The sequence below is a fragment of the Limulus polyphemus genome, unplaced genomic scaffold, assembly GCF_000517525.1.
Source record: "Limulus polyphemus unplaced genomic scaffold, Limulus_polyphemus-2.1.2 Scaffold616, whole genome shotgun sequence".
In the NCBI taxonomy this organism is placed as follows: domain Eukaryota; kingdom Metazoa; phylum Arthropoda; class Merostomata; order Xiphosura; family Limulidae; genus Limulus; species Limulus polyphemus.
This window is the reverse complement of record NW_013666226.1, coordinates 86,500-105,015: the sequence shown is the minus strand read 5'-3', so window position 1 is coordinate 105,015 and position 18,516 is coordinate 86,500. Positions and strand designations below refer to the sequence as shown.

The window sequence follows — 18,516 nt, the reverse complement described above, 5'->3', positions numbered from 1 at the left end:
GTAAAAGAAGAAATGAGCTAAAACACTAAATAAACACTCTTACCTTGAAAAATAACATATCTTTAAATTCAAAATACAGGAAAAACCCATATGTGCAATACATAGCAAAATTCACCTTTCGCTTAATTCAACAGCAGCTGTGAAGCCAAACTTTCCTTATAATTATTTCAGTTCCAATAGTAGGTCCTCTAAAGTGGCTGTTGATTTCTGATTGGCTGTTATCTTATCTCTGATAATACCTTTGGTCTGGGCTAAGGTTTGACTATTAAACAATTTCCTATAACTGCGAATGTGGCATTGAGCACCACAAAATATGATCAACTTTCTGGTTTTATAAGGCCTATGCCTTCAACCATTTAGTCACTGCTGCTTCATGATCTGGATTGGCATCACAATCAGGACTACGGTGATGCTGATGGGTAGGGTCATTGGCAGGTCGAAAATCAGCTGCAGTTGAGGCAATTCTCTTGACCATTTTGTTGGAAACTCTTTGGTGTTTGGTATCCCAATCTTCACTGCAAATGCAGTCACTTGATTCCAGTGATGTTCTTTGCTGATTGTAAAAGTATCCATCATCCTTGGTGGTGGTGGAACTGGTGCAAGCATCAAAATCACAGCAGGCATTGTGTTGTTTACTGGGATCACCGTCACTATTGGCAGTGGTGCCTGTCAAGCATTAAAGGACACCTTGCCATGCTTTATAGGCATTTGGTCGCTTGTTTAGGTGGCTTTAAATTTGGGAAAGTCTTCTTAGGTTTTAGGATGTCCCACTAATGGAGAGTGCAAATATAGTGCTTATGCCCATTGAAGAACCTCAGTAAAGGTTCTAATGACGAGGCATCTAACATTTCTCCTTCTTAACTGGCGATACTGTAGCAGGTGATGGGGATGGTTGAGCCACCGTTAAGCTCAGTTCAAAAGGCATAAAGCTGAGGATATGGGGTGCTTACCAAAATATACTTGGAACTGGTCTTATCTTCCACCCAACAGAACTTATGTATAAAAATGCATTGCTGTCTGATGCATCAGACATGCGACATCTTGGTGAGTTGGTTGTCGAGCTGACTCCAAAGTCTCCTGCAAATACCACAGGACCAAACACTCACCAGATGAAGTTTCCTCAGGATCCTGGAAACTATGACCTAGTGTTTTATTTGGCTGTAATATAATACTTTCAATCACGCAGATTGAAATATTTATAAAAGCATGCAGTTTTCTGAACATTTTCTAAATTGTTTTAGAACCAGGTGCAATATAAAATGCACGAATATGCAGGCTGTATAAGTACTAGGTAAAAGTATAAAGTAACACCCTAAGAAAGAGGGTCCCTCAGGAAATGCAATGAAAACATCATTGGGTACTAATGGTCAAAATACGAGTTATCCTCAACTAACTCAAGTCAGCATATGTGTGTACGATCCAATTTTTGAAGGATTGTGTCCAGTCCTTTCCTACTAGAATCTGATGTTTTTAAGTAACAACCAGATGGTAAAGAAAGCAATATATCTTGATCAAAGAGTCACTTAACGAAAATAATTCATTAGTTACTCAGCCTCAAAATTTGGTTTTAAGAGTGGGAATAATGATTGTAACCGTATGATAATAACCCTTTTTCATGCTACGCTCCTAACTGACCTTTTGACAAATTGGAATTCATCAACCTTGTATTTTCAGTTTTGACTATTTAAGTTCAACTTCTAAAACAACTTGGAACTTGGCTAGTCAGTATTATTTAATTCATTAGTGTGCTAAACTTTCATTACTCTAAACTACTATAGAAGAACAAAATTATGATGACCAAACCTACATTCAGAACCTCCCGCTTGGCAAGTAACTCGACTTCCCATGAATATTATATGAAGTCATTCATGAATGTTGTAAAACATGAATACATCAATTACATAATAAGTTTAACTATTAAGTAACATATGAATGGAAATAAAGGATTTGATCTGAATGTTAAGGCTGTGATATTAAGTTAACTATGATAACTGACCTATCAGATATTCTTCGAAGATACAATACATGTTATTTTCTAATATTTGTGAGATAATATTTCAATTTCAACATTGAAATATTTGGAAGAAAGTGAATTTTCAAGAGTAACCAAGAGGATCACACTATGTCTGAGATTTATCTTTTGTTTTTCTGTAAGAGAGGTGCAAGACATTTTGATTGCATCAAACTGAAATGTCTCAGAAGGCATAGATTAGTGGTATTATTTGAAATTCGCAAAAAAGTAGCTTGTATATAATAAATATAAACTTGGTGTACATATATGGGACAACTCACATGCATTTATTAAGATATATATTATCATATACACATATTTCCATTATACATCATCACATACATTAATAGCTTTCAACAGGCTGCACCAGCTCCTGCTCAAACGACTTCATAATTAACTTGTGTTACTTTCCAAAGCTAATGCTTGTTAGCTATGGTCATGTAAAGGTACTGCAACCTGTGAGCCATCAAACTCGTATTTGTCTTTCTTTTCAGGCTTTATAAAATAAATAATCACTGAAAAAAATTCAGCGAAGTCAAGACTTTTCAAACTAAAATTATTCCAAGACGTATTAATATTCGTGCTATTACTATAGTATATATTAACACACACATTGACGAAACACAACTCCCTCACTACATATTGAGTAGTTATATGCCCTTTAGATGTAACAGAAAACAACTGTTGAATATTGTGTAGTATTCTCCAAAGTGCTACTTGCCATTCAGCAAAATGAGGTGAATGATTCTCCTGAAACCCTTCTGCCTTGGAAAGCAATCACTTGATAGCTTAGAAAACAAAAGTCACAAAGCCCTTTCAACTAATCTTTTGAACTTTAAACTATTGATGTACAAGGTATATTACATTTACTGGTACCAGTCATTCTAAAATTAATCAAGCAGCTATCATCTGATATCCTACATATAGCTCTTATAGTGAAACTCTACTCAATAACTGTGAAAGTAGAGTCACAAAGTCATTTTGGTTTGGTAATCTTGGGATAGACAAAACATTCTAGCTTTGTTACAATCAAGTTGAAATTACACAACGTAGCATATACATTTAAAGATGAGCATCACCTGATAGCTTGGAAAGCAAGAACTGCCGTTTCCTTTCAGTCAGAGGCCCATCAGTGTCTTAGCCGCCAATGATTGGGTTTAATCCCAGTCATATCAAGTAGGAGGTCCTCATTGATAGTTTCTGAACTATCGGAGCTAGGCCTCACTTACTTATCCATTACTTCCTCAGTCGACAGCCAGTCAAATTCTTGATAAGACAATGAAAGAACAAATGTACCAAAGTGAAGACTAGGTGTGGCTGTGGTATGTACCTACAGAGTAGTAGTCTTTTTGCTATGGTTGGACAGGGTCTCATCTTGTATTCGAATGAGTTGGTCCATTAACATATAAGTTACATCAGTCAAGGGGGTGCACCAAATGTATAATACCCAATGATCAGCAGCATTTTTACGTTACCAATAAACCTCTGATGAACTTGCTTGCCTGAGGGTCAGAAAAGGAGGTAGTCGAGTCATATGAGGATGAAGCCACTGTTTTATGTCGCCATGACCCTAAAGATAAGGAGAAAAGAGCTGAGCAGCACCTTTTTCTGTTATATGGCAGCCTTTCCTATCTGTTGATGTGCACAACAACTAATGCAGACCTTAACCATGCAACATATTCTTGTGGGCATTGTGGGATGTCTGCTCTAGGTAGAGGACCATGCATCATGTCTACAGAGAGCAATATTTCTCAGTGGAGCAGTAGCATAATCGACAAATAACCTGTTGATCTCTGTTCAGTTGTGCAGTATGCCATCATGTCCCCTTTTTGTAATAAACAATGTTGTATATCATAAGTGTCATAATCTTGTTAACTGCCATCATGACTTAGTGTAGGTGTTTGTCCCAGTCATTTTGGTCAGGGTTACAAACTTAGTAATCATATGCTTGTTAGTCTTTATCACTCATTCTACTAAACCATCAGACTGTGATTCATAAGGTGATGTGCACGTCTTCACCACACCAAACACTTTACACAACTCAGAGAACAGTTGGCTGTTAAAAATAGCTCTCTGACCCAGATGGATCACTTCAGTTGTACTGAACCAAGCTATATGGTGCTCTGCAGTGCATCAGCCATGGACTGTGCAAATCTACTAACCAATGGATAAACCTCAAACCACTTTTTTAAGTCAATCAGTGATCATGAGTATATATATATATATATGAGTGACCTCTTACCATCTCTGGGAGTAGATCAGTAATATCCAGGACTATTTGCTGTACTTCAATCTGTTCTGTTAGTTTTCTTCCTCTGAGTGGCACACACACAATACAATGTTCGCGTCAACGCTGAAGCTAGAAGAGCCAGTGCTGAATATTAGGACAAGTTCACGTAAAACATTGATGCCTTTCAGTTTTTGTGTATGCAAAGTCTGTAAAATCTCATGCTTCATAGCTTTGAGGACCATTAGCTGTAGTGCAGGTTATGAAACACTGCCAGGTGTTTGACAACAATGGTAGAGCACAATTCCCGCACTCGTAACTGACCATACAAGTGCCATATGCCGTGGTCTTCAGTCTGAGCATGTCATACTTTCTTTGTTACATGGAAAGGAGTGTTCATGCTAAGGTCTTTCAGTTTCTCTTCCTATAGGATTAACTGTGGCATCCACCCACTAATAAAAACTCTCACTGTATGAATTGTTATTGTTTGTAGCAGAAATGGTTTCACTCCTACAAGGTGCCCAGGATCAGAGCATTCAAAGAATGGACATATGGACATAGTTTCTATATTCAGCAGGACAATCTGCCTGTTTATCCTTGTTGTGGGGCCATGTGATAATGTATGATTAAATCATACCCATGCAATGTTGTTATCTAGTATGATGTCATCCCTTCAGTGTTTTTATAGTTCATCAGCCCTTTGAATAATGCATAAGTCACTTAAACAGTGAACTTTCTGCCATAAAAATAGGGCGAAAAGTGTTTCACAAAAACAACAACTACAAGCAGTTCTTTGTTTCTCAGACAGTATCAGCATTTCAAGCCACGATCATGTGACTAACATATGTAATTATTCGTTTTGCACCATCCTGCAACTGCAATAACACTATTATGATTCCATCACCACTGATGCCAGTGTCTAGCAGAATTCACAATTCTCTTATGGATATGTCAAAACCAGGGTTGCTACTAAAGCACACTTAAGAGACTAGTCAGCTTGCCTGCATTCCTCATTCCATCTGATATGTGTCTGTGCCTTATAAGAGCTGTCAGTAATATGAAGAGAAATCAAGGAAGATTTTAACTTCTTGTTTGGTCACAGGTTGACGCCAATCTCGCATCACTATTCTTTTAGCTTAAGCTGTGGAGATTTCCTCACTACCCACAATAAGACTGAAAAATTCTACTTCTGTGCATAAAAATCACCAATTTTCCCAATTTCATGTTTCATCTAGTGAAATACCATTTTAGTTTATTTCCATTTGCTAGAATGGAATATGTGTGAACTAATCTGAGTGGTGGTTTTGCTCAGAGTGGCTGATATACTGTGAGATATACCAGTGTTCTGGCTGGTCCTGTATCATCCAGGAATTCGACCTCTCACTCTTCTACTCGCACATACACATAACGAGAGCCATTCAGGTCTGTGTGAGTTGTATTGACTACCGTGGGTTTTACTGCAACTTGTTTGTTACACTTTTCTATGTGGCCAGGGCTGACTTGGGCTTTTCTAGTTTCCCAGAGCTGTAAAAGTAGTATTCACTGACTGATATTGGTTTCCTATACCTTTGCCATCATTGGTCAAAACCAACAGCCTCATCTCCCTCGCTGCTCGACAATGTATGGGCAGCTCACTTGAAAGTGACCTAATGCTCCACAGGCAAAACATGTACTTTTCTTTTCCCCTCTTAGATAACACCATGGTGGAGGAATCAGTATTATACGTTACGAAATACAAACCATGAGAGTACTGGGATATCCATCCCTGTTCACTGGATACATGTGTTGTTGAATTGCAATGCTGGGATGCATGGGTTGTTCGTTGACTATAAGCTACATTTGAACCTTGCGTGATGTGGGTGCTTGGATAGGATGGTCTGTGGCAGAATCACTGCAGCTACTACTTTAAACTTCTCCCTCTCTTGTAACTGACTCTGAGTTACCACTTTGCATTACTTTGTGACAAAAAGTGCCTCAGTAAGGGTGAGAAGATCTCTCGTCTCCAGTTAATATTGTACTGTCTCCTTGGATAGCTCTTCCATAAATTTATCCACAAGGATCTTCTCCTGATCAAGAAGGAGAATTGGTTGTCTGAGCGAGTTGTTGGATCTAAGGAAAGTCCTCTCCTGGATGTGGGACGTTTGAGAATATTGCAAAGGTCGATGACATCTAACTAACTACAAATGATAACTCAAGAAAAGAACTGCCAATATCCGGTGCACTCAGAATGGCAGCCCAGAGGATCCATCACTGTGTGAAGGAAACACAGACGACTGGGTGTAATTTACATGGTTTCCCTCTTCTTAGTCTTAAATTTGACCCGATGGATTGGTCCATTTTCCCCTAGGTTAAGCTTCTAGCTTGCAGTTTCAATGTTGTTCTTCATTTAAGTGCTCAATGGAGTCTTGGGTCAGAGGGCCTCAACTCATAACCAGGTGTTCTAAGATCTGTTCTAGAGTTCAGCCATTAAATGCAGTTATCTCCCTATAATTCTTTGGAAAATTGTTAAAATTTTCCTTTGCTCTTCCCTTAAATGTTGGCAGGGTGTTCTGTTCCCCTCACTCATGAGAACAATGATCATGGCCATATGCTCTCTTTCCTGACTTCCTGACTACCATCTCACTGACATGTCCTCAAAATTGTTTGTACGGTGTGAGAGGAATTCTGAAAGACTCCAACACTCTGATAAGCAGTACGTAAACCCCTGTTATAGGGTGGTAGAATGATGGCAGGTGCTTGGCAGCTTTCCACTGGTTCTGATCGACCCCAAGTTTCTCTATGGTCCACAGTTATCTTGGAAGTATACCTTCCAGCTAAGGAGGCTTATCAATTCTCCATGATACAATCACTTCGCCATGAGGTACCTACCATCCCATCTATTGGTGAGATATCTCTGGTTGGCAGATTCCCCTAATGGCACCTTAAGTTTCTCTCCAATATTATTGGTAACTTCAACTAGAGCTGGAGTTATAATACTCTGGATGGTGTAAATATGGAGACTCTATACACACCACTCCACCTAGTCTCAAGTTCACTAGATGCCACACCACAATGATGATATTCAGTAATTTTGATCTTGAGCTGCCATTCTGGGTGCACAAGGAATTGGCAGTTCTTCTTTCTGAGTTTTCAGATGTAGTTAGTTAGAAATCATGGACCTTGTAGCATTGTCAGAAGCCCCATATCCAGGAGAGGATTTTTCCTAGACCCAACAACTCGTTCAATCAACCACCTTTCCTCAGAGATCAACCATCCCTCTTGGTCATAAGTCCTTCTAGTTGCGAAAGATTTAACTAAAGTATAGGGCAATACACACTTCAGCAGATATAATAAACTCCACAATAACAATATCTTCCAGTAGGCGCATCAACATTTTCTACTATCTATCCACTGTTTGGTAAATTTTTGAGCTATTGGATAGGCCCATTTGGTCGAGATATCAGAAAGTAAGTAATTTTAAAACTCTTACTAACTGACTTGTGATTTCAAGTGAGATAATGAGATTCAACAAAAAATGAAATGCACAATGGCCAATCTCTATTATCACCTTAAACACAAACGCAGTATGTGTACTTTATTTTCCTTACAAGAGACACCCACTGTTTCTGGATTTTTGCAACCGCTTCTGCAAAGTCTTATTCCAGACTGTATAACTCCAATGTTCCTTAGTTCACATTTACACAGAGCGACTAGTTCTACCATAATTTTCATTGCAAAATAGGTGCGGTAGAAATCGCCTGAAGGACATTGCCGTTGATGACCTTACACAACTTGCAGTGTTGCAAGTATATCCTCCTTCTCCTCTCATCAGAGTAGATGCTGACCACTTGAAAACAAGAGTAGCTGGAACGAAATCAAGTGAACGTTTTTTCTCGAGCACACGTTATGTTAAACCTGCACATATGTAGAACAAAGAATAACTAATATAATATTATAAGAAAACAGAAACGCATAATAGGTTTATATACCATAATGCTATAACAGGAAACCTGCAAGAGTTGTTTATTAATTATAATGCAAAGAAAGCAGAAAATATGCTAAACTTGTTTAGTAATTGCAGTACTAAGCAGTGGAACAGAGAACCTGCAAGAGTTGTTTATTAATGGTATGGCTAAAAATATGAAATCGAACAGTACACAAATAAGATTAGTTTATTAAAAGTAATGTTAAGAAAAATGAACCTAATAGAAATTTTTATTAATTAAAATGTTAAGGAATAGAAATGTAGCAGAAAAACCTATTTATTAATTGTAACCCTAAGAAAAATACATTAAAGGGAAAATAGTTTTTTAATGTAAAGTTAAGAAAAACGAACTGGAACAGAGATCCTGAAAGAGTTGTTTATTGATTGTAATGCGACAAAAACTCGAACAGAATACTTGTAAGATTTGTTTATTAATTACTATGCTAAGAAAAATAAATGAAACTGAAATCTACAGCAGCTGTTTTTTAATGCAGTGCTAAGCATTAAAACAGAAAACCTGCAATAGTTGTTCATTAGTTATAAGACTAAAAGCTGTAACAGTTGGCTTTATTAATTGTATAACGAACATGAGTTAAACATTAATAAGAATAATTTATTAAACTTAAGGTTAGAAAAAATAACTCTAAGAAAATATGAGTAAGTTGTTGTTCATGAACTGCAATGATAAATAAATACCTGTAAGATCTGTTTACTAAATAGTCTTTATGAATTTTATTATAATAGAACAATTTTGTTTTTCTGCTTAGCTTTTTTTTTAATTATTGTTGGCTCCGTGTTAATTGGTCATCTCCCTTAACTGATTGTTATGCGCTTGAGTTATATAACGAGGTGCACACAAATAAAACAATTTATTTGCATATTTCATAACTATTTGAGACAATAGAAAGTAGAGAATATTTAATATCCGTTCAAAGCCATTTCTTCTGCTTCCATTAACTGTTGAAGCCTTGATTTGTTTTTATTTTTTAATGAAAAGGAATATATTGTATAGTAAAACATAAGAGTGTAGGATATTTAACGATTGTTAACTATTCTCTGTTTGTGTGATAGTTGTGTTGCGACCTTTAGTTTTTAACTAAACATTTATTTTGTATTCAAATTGTATTAAAAACGAAGATTTTGGCTAGACTGGATTATCTCTCTATACTTTGTAAAGATTTCTTAATAAGTATTATCAAGGTAAATTCTTCCTTGCTCTCACTCATATGTTCTTTGAATTATTAGAACACCTTCTACGAGCTTTGGAACAGATATAAAATGTACAATAAACAGAAGGAGTTGACCATACTAACTGTAAATAAAGAGCTATTGGTCACTTAGATATGGTATTCTGTTGTGTCACATGTTATAGCTGAGGTAATAACGACTCAGATCATTATAGTAACAGCTATGGGTATTCCATTATTTATCGCTACGTTGTGTGAAGTATTGTTGGACTTTTATATTGTCGACAGATATGTAACATTACGGCATGACAGCCTGGGATGAAATAATGTAAAATTGAATTGGATAGAAGAATATTTTAGACGAATACAATGTGATTCTGTGTGGATACATGTATGTATCCCTACTTTCGACCATCAAAGAATGCTACTTTCTTGTAAAATGATCAGGCTATAACTGTTGTTGTTTTAGCGCAAAGCTGCACACTAAGCTACCTGTACTTTGATTACCGTGAGAAATCCACTCCATATTTTGATACGGCAAGTCAATAAACATATCTCTGACCCATTAAAGCAGTCAGGCAAGAAGTACCCGTTTTTTTGTTTTCAATTATTTTTGTTGAACTTTAGTCCGTGAAAATTGTTTATAGTTCTTAGCATTTTGGTTATAAGTTTTGATATTTAAAAAAAATATTAAAACATAGCCTAGCCAAGTTGCGTTAAGATTGTTTACAATTTATAATATCTTTGAAATGTAGTTATCTTTCATCTTTTTTTTTTCTTTCAGTTTATTTTTTGTTTTGAAAGATTCTACCACATCATCAGCCTACCTGGTCACTTTTGCTGAGCGTCTGAAAAGTAGGGAGACACTTGACCCAGCGGATGACCATGAACAGTAATCGAGCTGTCACTTCTTGTACAGATTCTATTTGACCGGCGGACGTGACAGTGGAAGTGGCAGGCAGGAGTGCGGGAAGGACCCCAAGAGAGCTGCGGAAGTGGTTCTCCCCGCTGGCGCAGGAGGCGGGACAGGAGGTTGGGTAGAAAAAAGGAGGTGGGGCTGGAAGCGAAGGGAGGCCGTCAGCTCGAGTGGTAGCCAGTATGGAACCTAAGTTGAAACTTGAGTTAGTACACGCAAGAGCGGAGTTCAGTCGGACTGTATTCCACATGAACTCCTGGGACTTCTCGGCGTTGAGCAACATCTGCAGCAGGCCCGGCGATGCAGCCCCGAGAAAGGCTGACGACGGAGCCGCGGGGATATCTTCTCCTGGGCTAAACATCATAGAAGGTTGGGAGCTCGGAACTCCTACGGAGGCCGCTAGAGAAGTCGGAAGCTTACTCATCTCGAAAGGATGACGTAGTTTGGATCCAAAGGTTGTAGTTCCAGCACTGGTCAGTCCTTTGGTAGGATCAGGTCGGTGTCGATGGTCTTTAAACCGAGGTTTTCTGGGGCCTCTTTCGTGTTGAACAGCTGAAAGGCGCTAATGAACATTAGTCCAGGATAGTTCATTTAATCAAGTGGTAAAAGGTTACATAAATTACATAATATGCACTCTTTTAAGCTAAATCTGTGAAATAAAATGTTCTGAGTGGAATTTAATCCATTCGCTACATCACGCTATCTGTCTTAAAACATCATTAGTGACTAAGTATTGTTATAACAATAGTCAGGTTTTCAAGCATAAACTTAGCATAGTACTGTTACATTTATGAACTTAATTGTTATAAGTCTTACTGCTAGAGTGTCTTTATGAGGTAAACACTTGTAAATGTATTTGTAGGATCAATACAGAAATGTTCAACAATAGGGTAATACAAGCTAAAAGTATTAATATAAAAATGTTACTATCAGGTATAACAATATCCATGATCAATATGTGCATATATTATCAAAAGACACATGCGTAAAACCCAATGGTTAGTTTGATATGGATAAAATCCTTGGTAATAGTTAACATGCTCTCATGTCACTAATACAGCTAACGTGTAAAATCTACTGAAGTGGTCAATATAGGAACAAAAAACAAAAACAGTTCATAAATGTCAGAATACTGAATAGCGATAGTACAGTCACATCTCAAATACTCATTTATAAGGTCAAGGTAAGTAAATCCGTTGGAAAGGCTTATTGTTACGGATAAATATGCACTCATACCTCTCACACAACTAACAAAGAACAACTGAAGAATAATCAGAATTTACTATATGTTAACTAATGCAAGGTAAATCCATTAATATAAAATAATGTTCATCACCACCTCATTGTTATACAAGTCAAGCGCCTGATGATCAGTCGGTGATTTGAAATGCAAGTGATCATTCATTCAGTCCATGCTGAATATAGCGGTCTTGTTTCAATTGTAACAGAGAATAAAGTGATCCAGATCGTTCATAAACTGTGGCACGAGTACACTAGAGAGGAAAGATCTGAATATTTCACCCATGTGGAGACATCGGAGGAATGGGAGTTAACCAATCATAGAGAACTTTTATGGAGTAGCTATTGGTGTCTCAAAGTGCCATTATAATAATGTTGAACTGCATTCAAACCAATAGTAAAGTTATTCAAACATCTGGACAAGACTGAGCATAGTTAGCTACCAATTCTGGCTCGAGATAGCAATAAGGTGTTTGCTCTGAGATTGAATCAACTGTTCGTAGTCGTATTTTGATGCCATGTCGGAAGAGACATATTTCACAAAGTCGGTCTTTATGGCAAATGCCCATGTAGGTGCACTCTGTTCACATCAAGGCAAAAAATTGCAACTCGCATGAAATGGTGCCAAGAACATATTTAGTGGACCAAATACACACGGATTAATTCTCATTTACAGATAAATCGTGCTCACCATGAAGCCGTATAACAGATCCAACCTCATCTTTATGTATAAACCTGACGCATATGGTAGCAGTGGAAATACTGAGTGGGCAGAAATAAACATTCGTAGAGCTACTGACCTTTACGTGTTGAGGAATGGTGCCATTAATGTCACATATGATAGGGACGACATCGTACGACCCTTTGTGCTGATACAATCACCCTAACGGCATCTCTGTCTATATGTGGTACTGTTTTTAGAGACTCCTCGCATCTATGTACTAAGGATACCCTAGGAAAAGCTCTTTTAGATGACTGGTACCTCAGGACCTTATCAACATCAATTTTCAGCACGTAATGTGTATGCCAAGTTGCTTTTGTTAGCCACACTCCATACTGAAGTGAAATGTCAAGATCTGTAAAGATGTAAAACTACCTCGACCAGAAAAAATTCATTTCTCACCGTACACTAAATAACCATTAATTTAAGATCAGCAACCCGATTTACATAAATATTAGTTGAGAGTGGTTCTTTACATTATTTTATGACAGTGATTTTAACTTTTCTTTACTAATATGTTATCATTCACAGTTTTACTTTAACTGTTTATTAGAGTGTACATAGATAATGTACCTTAAAATATATTCACAGCTAGATCCATCGTGAAGTTAATACCGTTTAATCCTGCCTTAGGGGCAACTATAATACATACTTTTAGTACATTATTGAACATGTGCAATTTCTATTTTATCGTATTAAGTTTTCTAAAAGTTACTTAGGAACTCTTATTTCATAATTATTGTAAAACGTATTAGTCTAAAAACAAGCAGTTGTCTACTAACATGCCTTCGTATTAAAGCTATAGAGACTTTTGATCCTACCATATTTAACACTTTTCCCTTTTAACGTGTACATAAATAAGAATAACTTTGATAAAAACCCAAATCTAAATATCTATTATTATGTCTACTTTATTATGTAAGGTTTGCGACATGTAATATGTGAAAACACAGCATCGTTTATAATGTGATAAGTTTTACCTTTATACGACTTAAAATTAATATGTTATGATAAAGCTAGGTATGTTAAAGGTTTACTCTGTTGCAAAATGGTAGCTGTTTCTTTTCATATCCAAACATATCGGATTTTCAATACCTGGTCTAATGCAGGTGTTTACTAACAGCTCCTCTCACTGCTATTGTGATGATGTTCAAGATTACTAGAGACTAGGATCATATAATGCGTTACTTTCTTAACGAAAAGTAAAATAAAAAAAACGGTAGGATTGAGAAGTAAAGTAGCAGGAGAAGACGACTAAGTTGAAACGTCATAGGGGATAATGGAGTTACAGCTGCATGGTCACGTATTGAGAGAAGTCGAACTTCGTGTGATGATTTGCACAGTGAACACAAGACGCACGAGACGTGACACCACGCGCTGCACCAGGGATGCTGGCATGGTCAATAGAGGAAAGGGGAAGGATTACTTGCTAACGTCAGCACGTAGGCTGGTAAGGGTGGCAATAATTCTGGCGGCTTAGCGACGGCAAGATCAGGCTGAGCAAGCTTTTACTTAAACAAACACAGAGCCCAAGTGCTACTTAAACTGGTAACAATAGTCAGAAGGAGAGGCGAGTTATCGGAAATCTTTACGTTTGCTCACGAAACTTCCAGGCTGTGGGAACACTTCCAGAGGGTCAGAGCGTGTAAGCTACCCGTGTAACGGTGGTTGTTACACGCCCCAGAAGGTTGGCTGCACAGCATAATGTCTCGTTAGTCTAGTAACTCTAGTTAGTTAAGGAGATTACATGGGGGGATAAAGACTTGGCAGGCTTCCAGATAAATGTTAACTTGACCTTACAATGTAACTTAATTTTAGATTCGATTTGAACTTCTACCCTGAAGGAAATCTGTCTCGAAAAGCACATACATTAGTACGTTGTTCGTTCAATCCAGAAACCAATTACTGTTATTTAATAGAGTACCAACCAGGTGGTTTGATAGATAAATGTTGCACGGAAAGTTTTTTCTTCATTTAAAATTTTCTTCTTCACTTTCTCACCGATCTGTCAAACGAAAGCGCATAACAGGTATTATCGAGTATACTGTAAACAAGCGGGGTAAGAAACACAAGCTCGTTCTCTTGTTTGAAAATGATATTTTGCAAAAAATATAGCTCGTTCATGAAATAATACAAAACTATAGAAGCGCGTGTGAACATTTATTTATAAACAAGTAAGTGCAATATAAAAACTCTGGTATTCACACCAGTCAATACACACGTATATTAAATGCAGTAGAATATTATACAGGAATTTTGGAGCTAATCGTAATTATAGAGTCAAATTAATTCAGATAATTCAAATATTTACCTAATAAAGAAATGCAAAACATAATTATCATTGAAATAAGTGAAACTTTTGAAAAATCGATAAATATATAGATATAAGAATAAACTCAAAGTTAATTAATATTTATTTTCAATTTAACCCAGCTTTCAAACGAGAGTTACCAAGAGCAAACTGCGCGTGCTAAATAAATGATAAATAAGTTGAATGAATGAAAAGATAAACCGATGGCCAAATAGAAAAAAGCCTGCTTTTATGAGTAAATAATAATAAAAGAATAGATCCATCGTTAATATTCTATTGAACTTGTAAAACAAAATACAACAATGTAAATCATATGGTGATAATTTGGAAAGTAGATTACTCGGATATTGATATAAATGACGAGACAAAAAACTGGTTTAATGCTTAATTTCCTAGAAGTTTACATAAACACTACTTTTTGATTGATGCTATTAAAACATCGGTTTAGCAATAAGTGGAATTTAAGTAAGTTAGGAGGTATTATAGATGAACGTGGTATGTTTTTCTTGGGAAAATAAAGCAAAAACAGAATGGTGTGAAAATGTAAGTATCATCGAAATATTGTTATTATACAAGGTGCTCTGATGGACAGTAGTAATAAATAAGCTGAAGATGTATGAGTATGAAAATAAAAATATGTCCAGTACGTGAAATATGAGACAAAATCCAAAAAAGAAATAGTGTATCGTAACGACATTTTAATAACTTTTATTGTCTATTATTCGCCATTGTAACAACTAAAAAATTAAACATGTTTTAGGGGTAGGAAAGTTAGACCTCAATATGGCGAACTGAGACCGTTCATCTAATCAAAGCGGTCAAACGGTTTGAAATTCGAGTTTATTCATGTGTATAAAGTAACCTTTCTCTATATTTATTTATAATTCAATGCTGTAGTTATTGTAGTAACATTTAGATTTTTCGTTTTTCTTGTAAGATAATATAAATTACTTACTTTAACACACATTAGTAGAGATAAAATTATAGATGGAGAAGCAAAACGATAAAGAGAAAAATATGTATAGAGAGGTAGATACAGATAAAAAACAACATAAGAATGTAGATAGACAAATAAACAACGATAGACTGCTTAATGCATCTACGGATAACTAGTTAAGTGAGTAGATAAACGGAGAGATATTCAGTTGTTTTTAACGAAGCAAACACACAGCTGAGAACAGGATTACAATTCTCTAACACATTATATTTAAAGACTAATATTTTGAAGTGTTTAGTATATAAGTAAAAAATCTCATTTTAAAAATCAAGTAAATATACAATTTAACCCAAAGTACATCAAATAAATTGTATTTAAACCTAGAGTATTACTGAGATGTAACTTTGTAAAGTTGTAGTTTGTTCTGATTGTTTTAGTTGTTTACCAAATAGTTCAAATAAATTGTGTTTAAACCTAGAGTATTACTGTAAACTATTTGGTAAACAACTAAAACAATCAGAACAAACTACAACTTTACAAAGTTACATCACAGTAATACTCTAGGTTTAAACACAATTTATTTGAACTATTTGGTAAACAACTAAAACAATCAGAACAAACTACAACTTTACAAAGTTACATCCAGTAATACTCTAGGTTTAAACACAATTTATTTGAACTATTTGGTAAACAACTAAAACAATCAGAACAAACTACAACTTTACAAAGTTACATCCCAACACAACCTGAGTTGTTGACCGGTAGAACTGATTATTAGAAAACAAGAAACTATTTCAATAAATATTTTTTAACGTTTCCATGTATTAAAAAACTATTCCAAAGGTTGTGATTTAAGAACCTATTTTATTCGGTGATTATTCTTGAAGTAAATCTAACACCAAATAAGATTTCTGTCTTTCTGCAATATGCTTATAAATATCAAAAAATTTTCATTGACTCCAGTATTTATATAGAAACTTTACGCTAATATCATAGAAACTTTACGCTAATATCAGAAAAAAGTTACATAAACATGTCAGAGCATCGCTTTACCTCGCATTAAAAAAAGAAATATATCAATATTGATTATCTGTTACAGGCTATGATAAAATAAATATAAATTCGATCAATTAAAAATTCATTCATTGGACAAGAAAGTATAACAATCATTATTGCCTATTTTTAATAGGGACAGTTGTTCAATAGCTATAAATCTAGTTTGTTTTAGCCAAACTTAAGGGTCATAAGGTAATCTCCACTGAACGTCAGTATCGTGAGAACTGGCTAAAGATATACAAGTCATTTTCTATATTTAATCATCAGGATTAAGTTTAAATTCATTAACATTATGATTCATTTAAAAAAAATATAACTTGCTTTTGTGTTATGTTTTGAAAGTATTGAACTTACAAGAAAAACACTAGGTAGATCCAAATATAAAAAATATAGATATTACTATTTGTATTGATCACGGTAACGTGTCCAGAAAAACATTCATTGAATATAATAAAAGTATATCAAACAAATCATTAAAAATGAGTTCTTTATTTGCTATTAAGCACAAAGCTACGCTGTAGACTATCTGTGCTGTTCCTACCAAGAGTATCAAAACCCTATTTTTTAGCGTTTTAAGACCTCAGACTTACTTTATCTAAAACACGGCCTTCACTGCGAGAAGATTAGAAGAAAAATCTGAAGTCATTCACCATTGAATATATATAATAACACGAAAAACTGAATATTTCCTTCTTAAAATAAGTAAGGTTTAACCCACTGATACCAAGTATAGAAAATCCGATTTTAACAATATTCTAAACATAACGAGCCAAAGTATCTTGAATCGCCTGATCAAAATTTTGAGAGAGCTTCTAAACTTTAAGTATATACCAAATCATACTGACAACAACCTGATTTCAAAATAACAGTTTTTCTAGATAGAGTTGACTATAAAATGGTACGTTTCCGTTATCTAATTTTAGTTTCAGTTCCGTCTAATTTGTGTACATATATATAAAGTAATTACGAAGGTAAATCCTCATAAGTTTACGTTCACAATTAATCCTGCCAAAAAAATCAAAGACAAGAAAGGTTTTTCGATTAAGCCACGACCATGTTCATAGACCAGGAGATATATTTTGACTTAAAGTGAGAAATATCTATAAATAAATTATTTCAGCACTAATTACATTCAGCTAAACTTCATGCCTTACAAAGATATTTATTTCATCAGCTAAAGACAGTGGTTGTTAATATCTAGAACAGTGCAAAGGAGGCCTTACGGATAAGATTGATTTTCAAAGGCAATGATAAAAGGCTCCCTAGCGAGAAGAAAAGAAAACAACAACAATAAAATTACTAATTGAGTCCTTGTTGTATTCCTCGTTTACAGGTGATATTAAAGGTGGGCCACATATAACGTACTAGGTTTCATTTTAAACAAAACTCTCCAATGTTTAATGTGAATCCTTAACACATTTTTACATGAACATGATTAATTACAATCGATGGATTTCCTAAAGTATAAACTTATAACGGCCATATTTTTTAATTTTTGTTGTTCTTATATTTTTAAACCAATAAATTACAAGTAAATGAATGTTGCCAAATACATTTCGACCAGTTATACTATACGTCTAGATATTGCAAACAATCGTGCCAATTACTTTTTAAGTGCAACCAATCAAATCCTTGACAAAATCAAATAAAAAAAATTCAGTTACGAATTTTAATCAAATCCATTTTTGGAAATTATTTAATAATTGCTCTTTTAGTATTTTAGGTACTTTTAGTAGAAATGCAGTCACTAATAAAGTGACCAATAAGCACTCAATAGTTTGAAGGTATAAAAAGGTAAATAATTCAACAAAAAATCATCAGTGCTTAGCTGCTACTTCTTTTAAGAGATCACAAGCTTCGTTTAATCCATCTATATTTATTTTTCTAAGTAGAAATTCCAGCATCATCAGATAAATTTGATAAGTCACGAAATAAAAACATACGAAT

The 18,516-nt window shown here is 35.2% G+C and overlaps 1 protein-coding gene across 1 annotated transcript in view; it reads right to left on the bottom strand.

Annotated features, from left to right (window-relative positions):
- LOC106459484 (nuclear receptor subfamily 2 group E member 1-like) overlaps positions 1 to 18,516 on the bottom strand; it is a 50,609-nt gene that overhangs the window by 8,167 nt on the left and 23,926 nt on the right. The window contains exon 5 of the mRNA XM_022385984.1: positions 10,217 to 10,857. Within this exon, the coding sequence (XP_022241692.1) occupies positions 10,217 to 10,857 (641 nt within the window). The remainder of the gene's footprint in view (positions 1 to 10,216; positions 10,858 to 18,516) is intronic.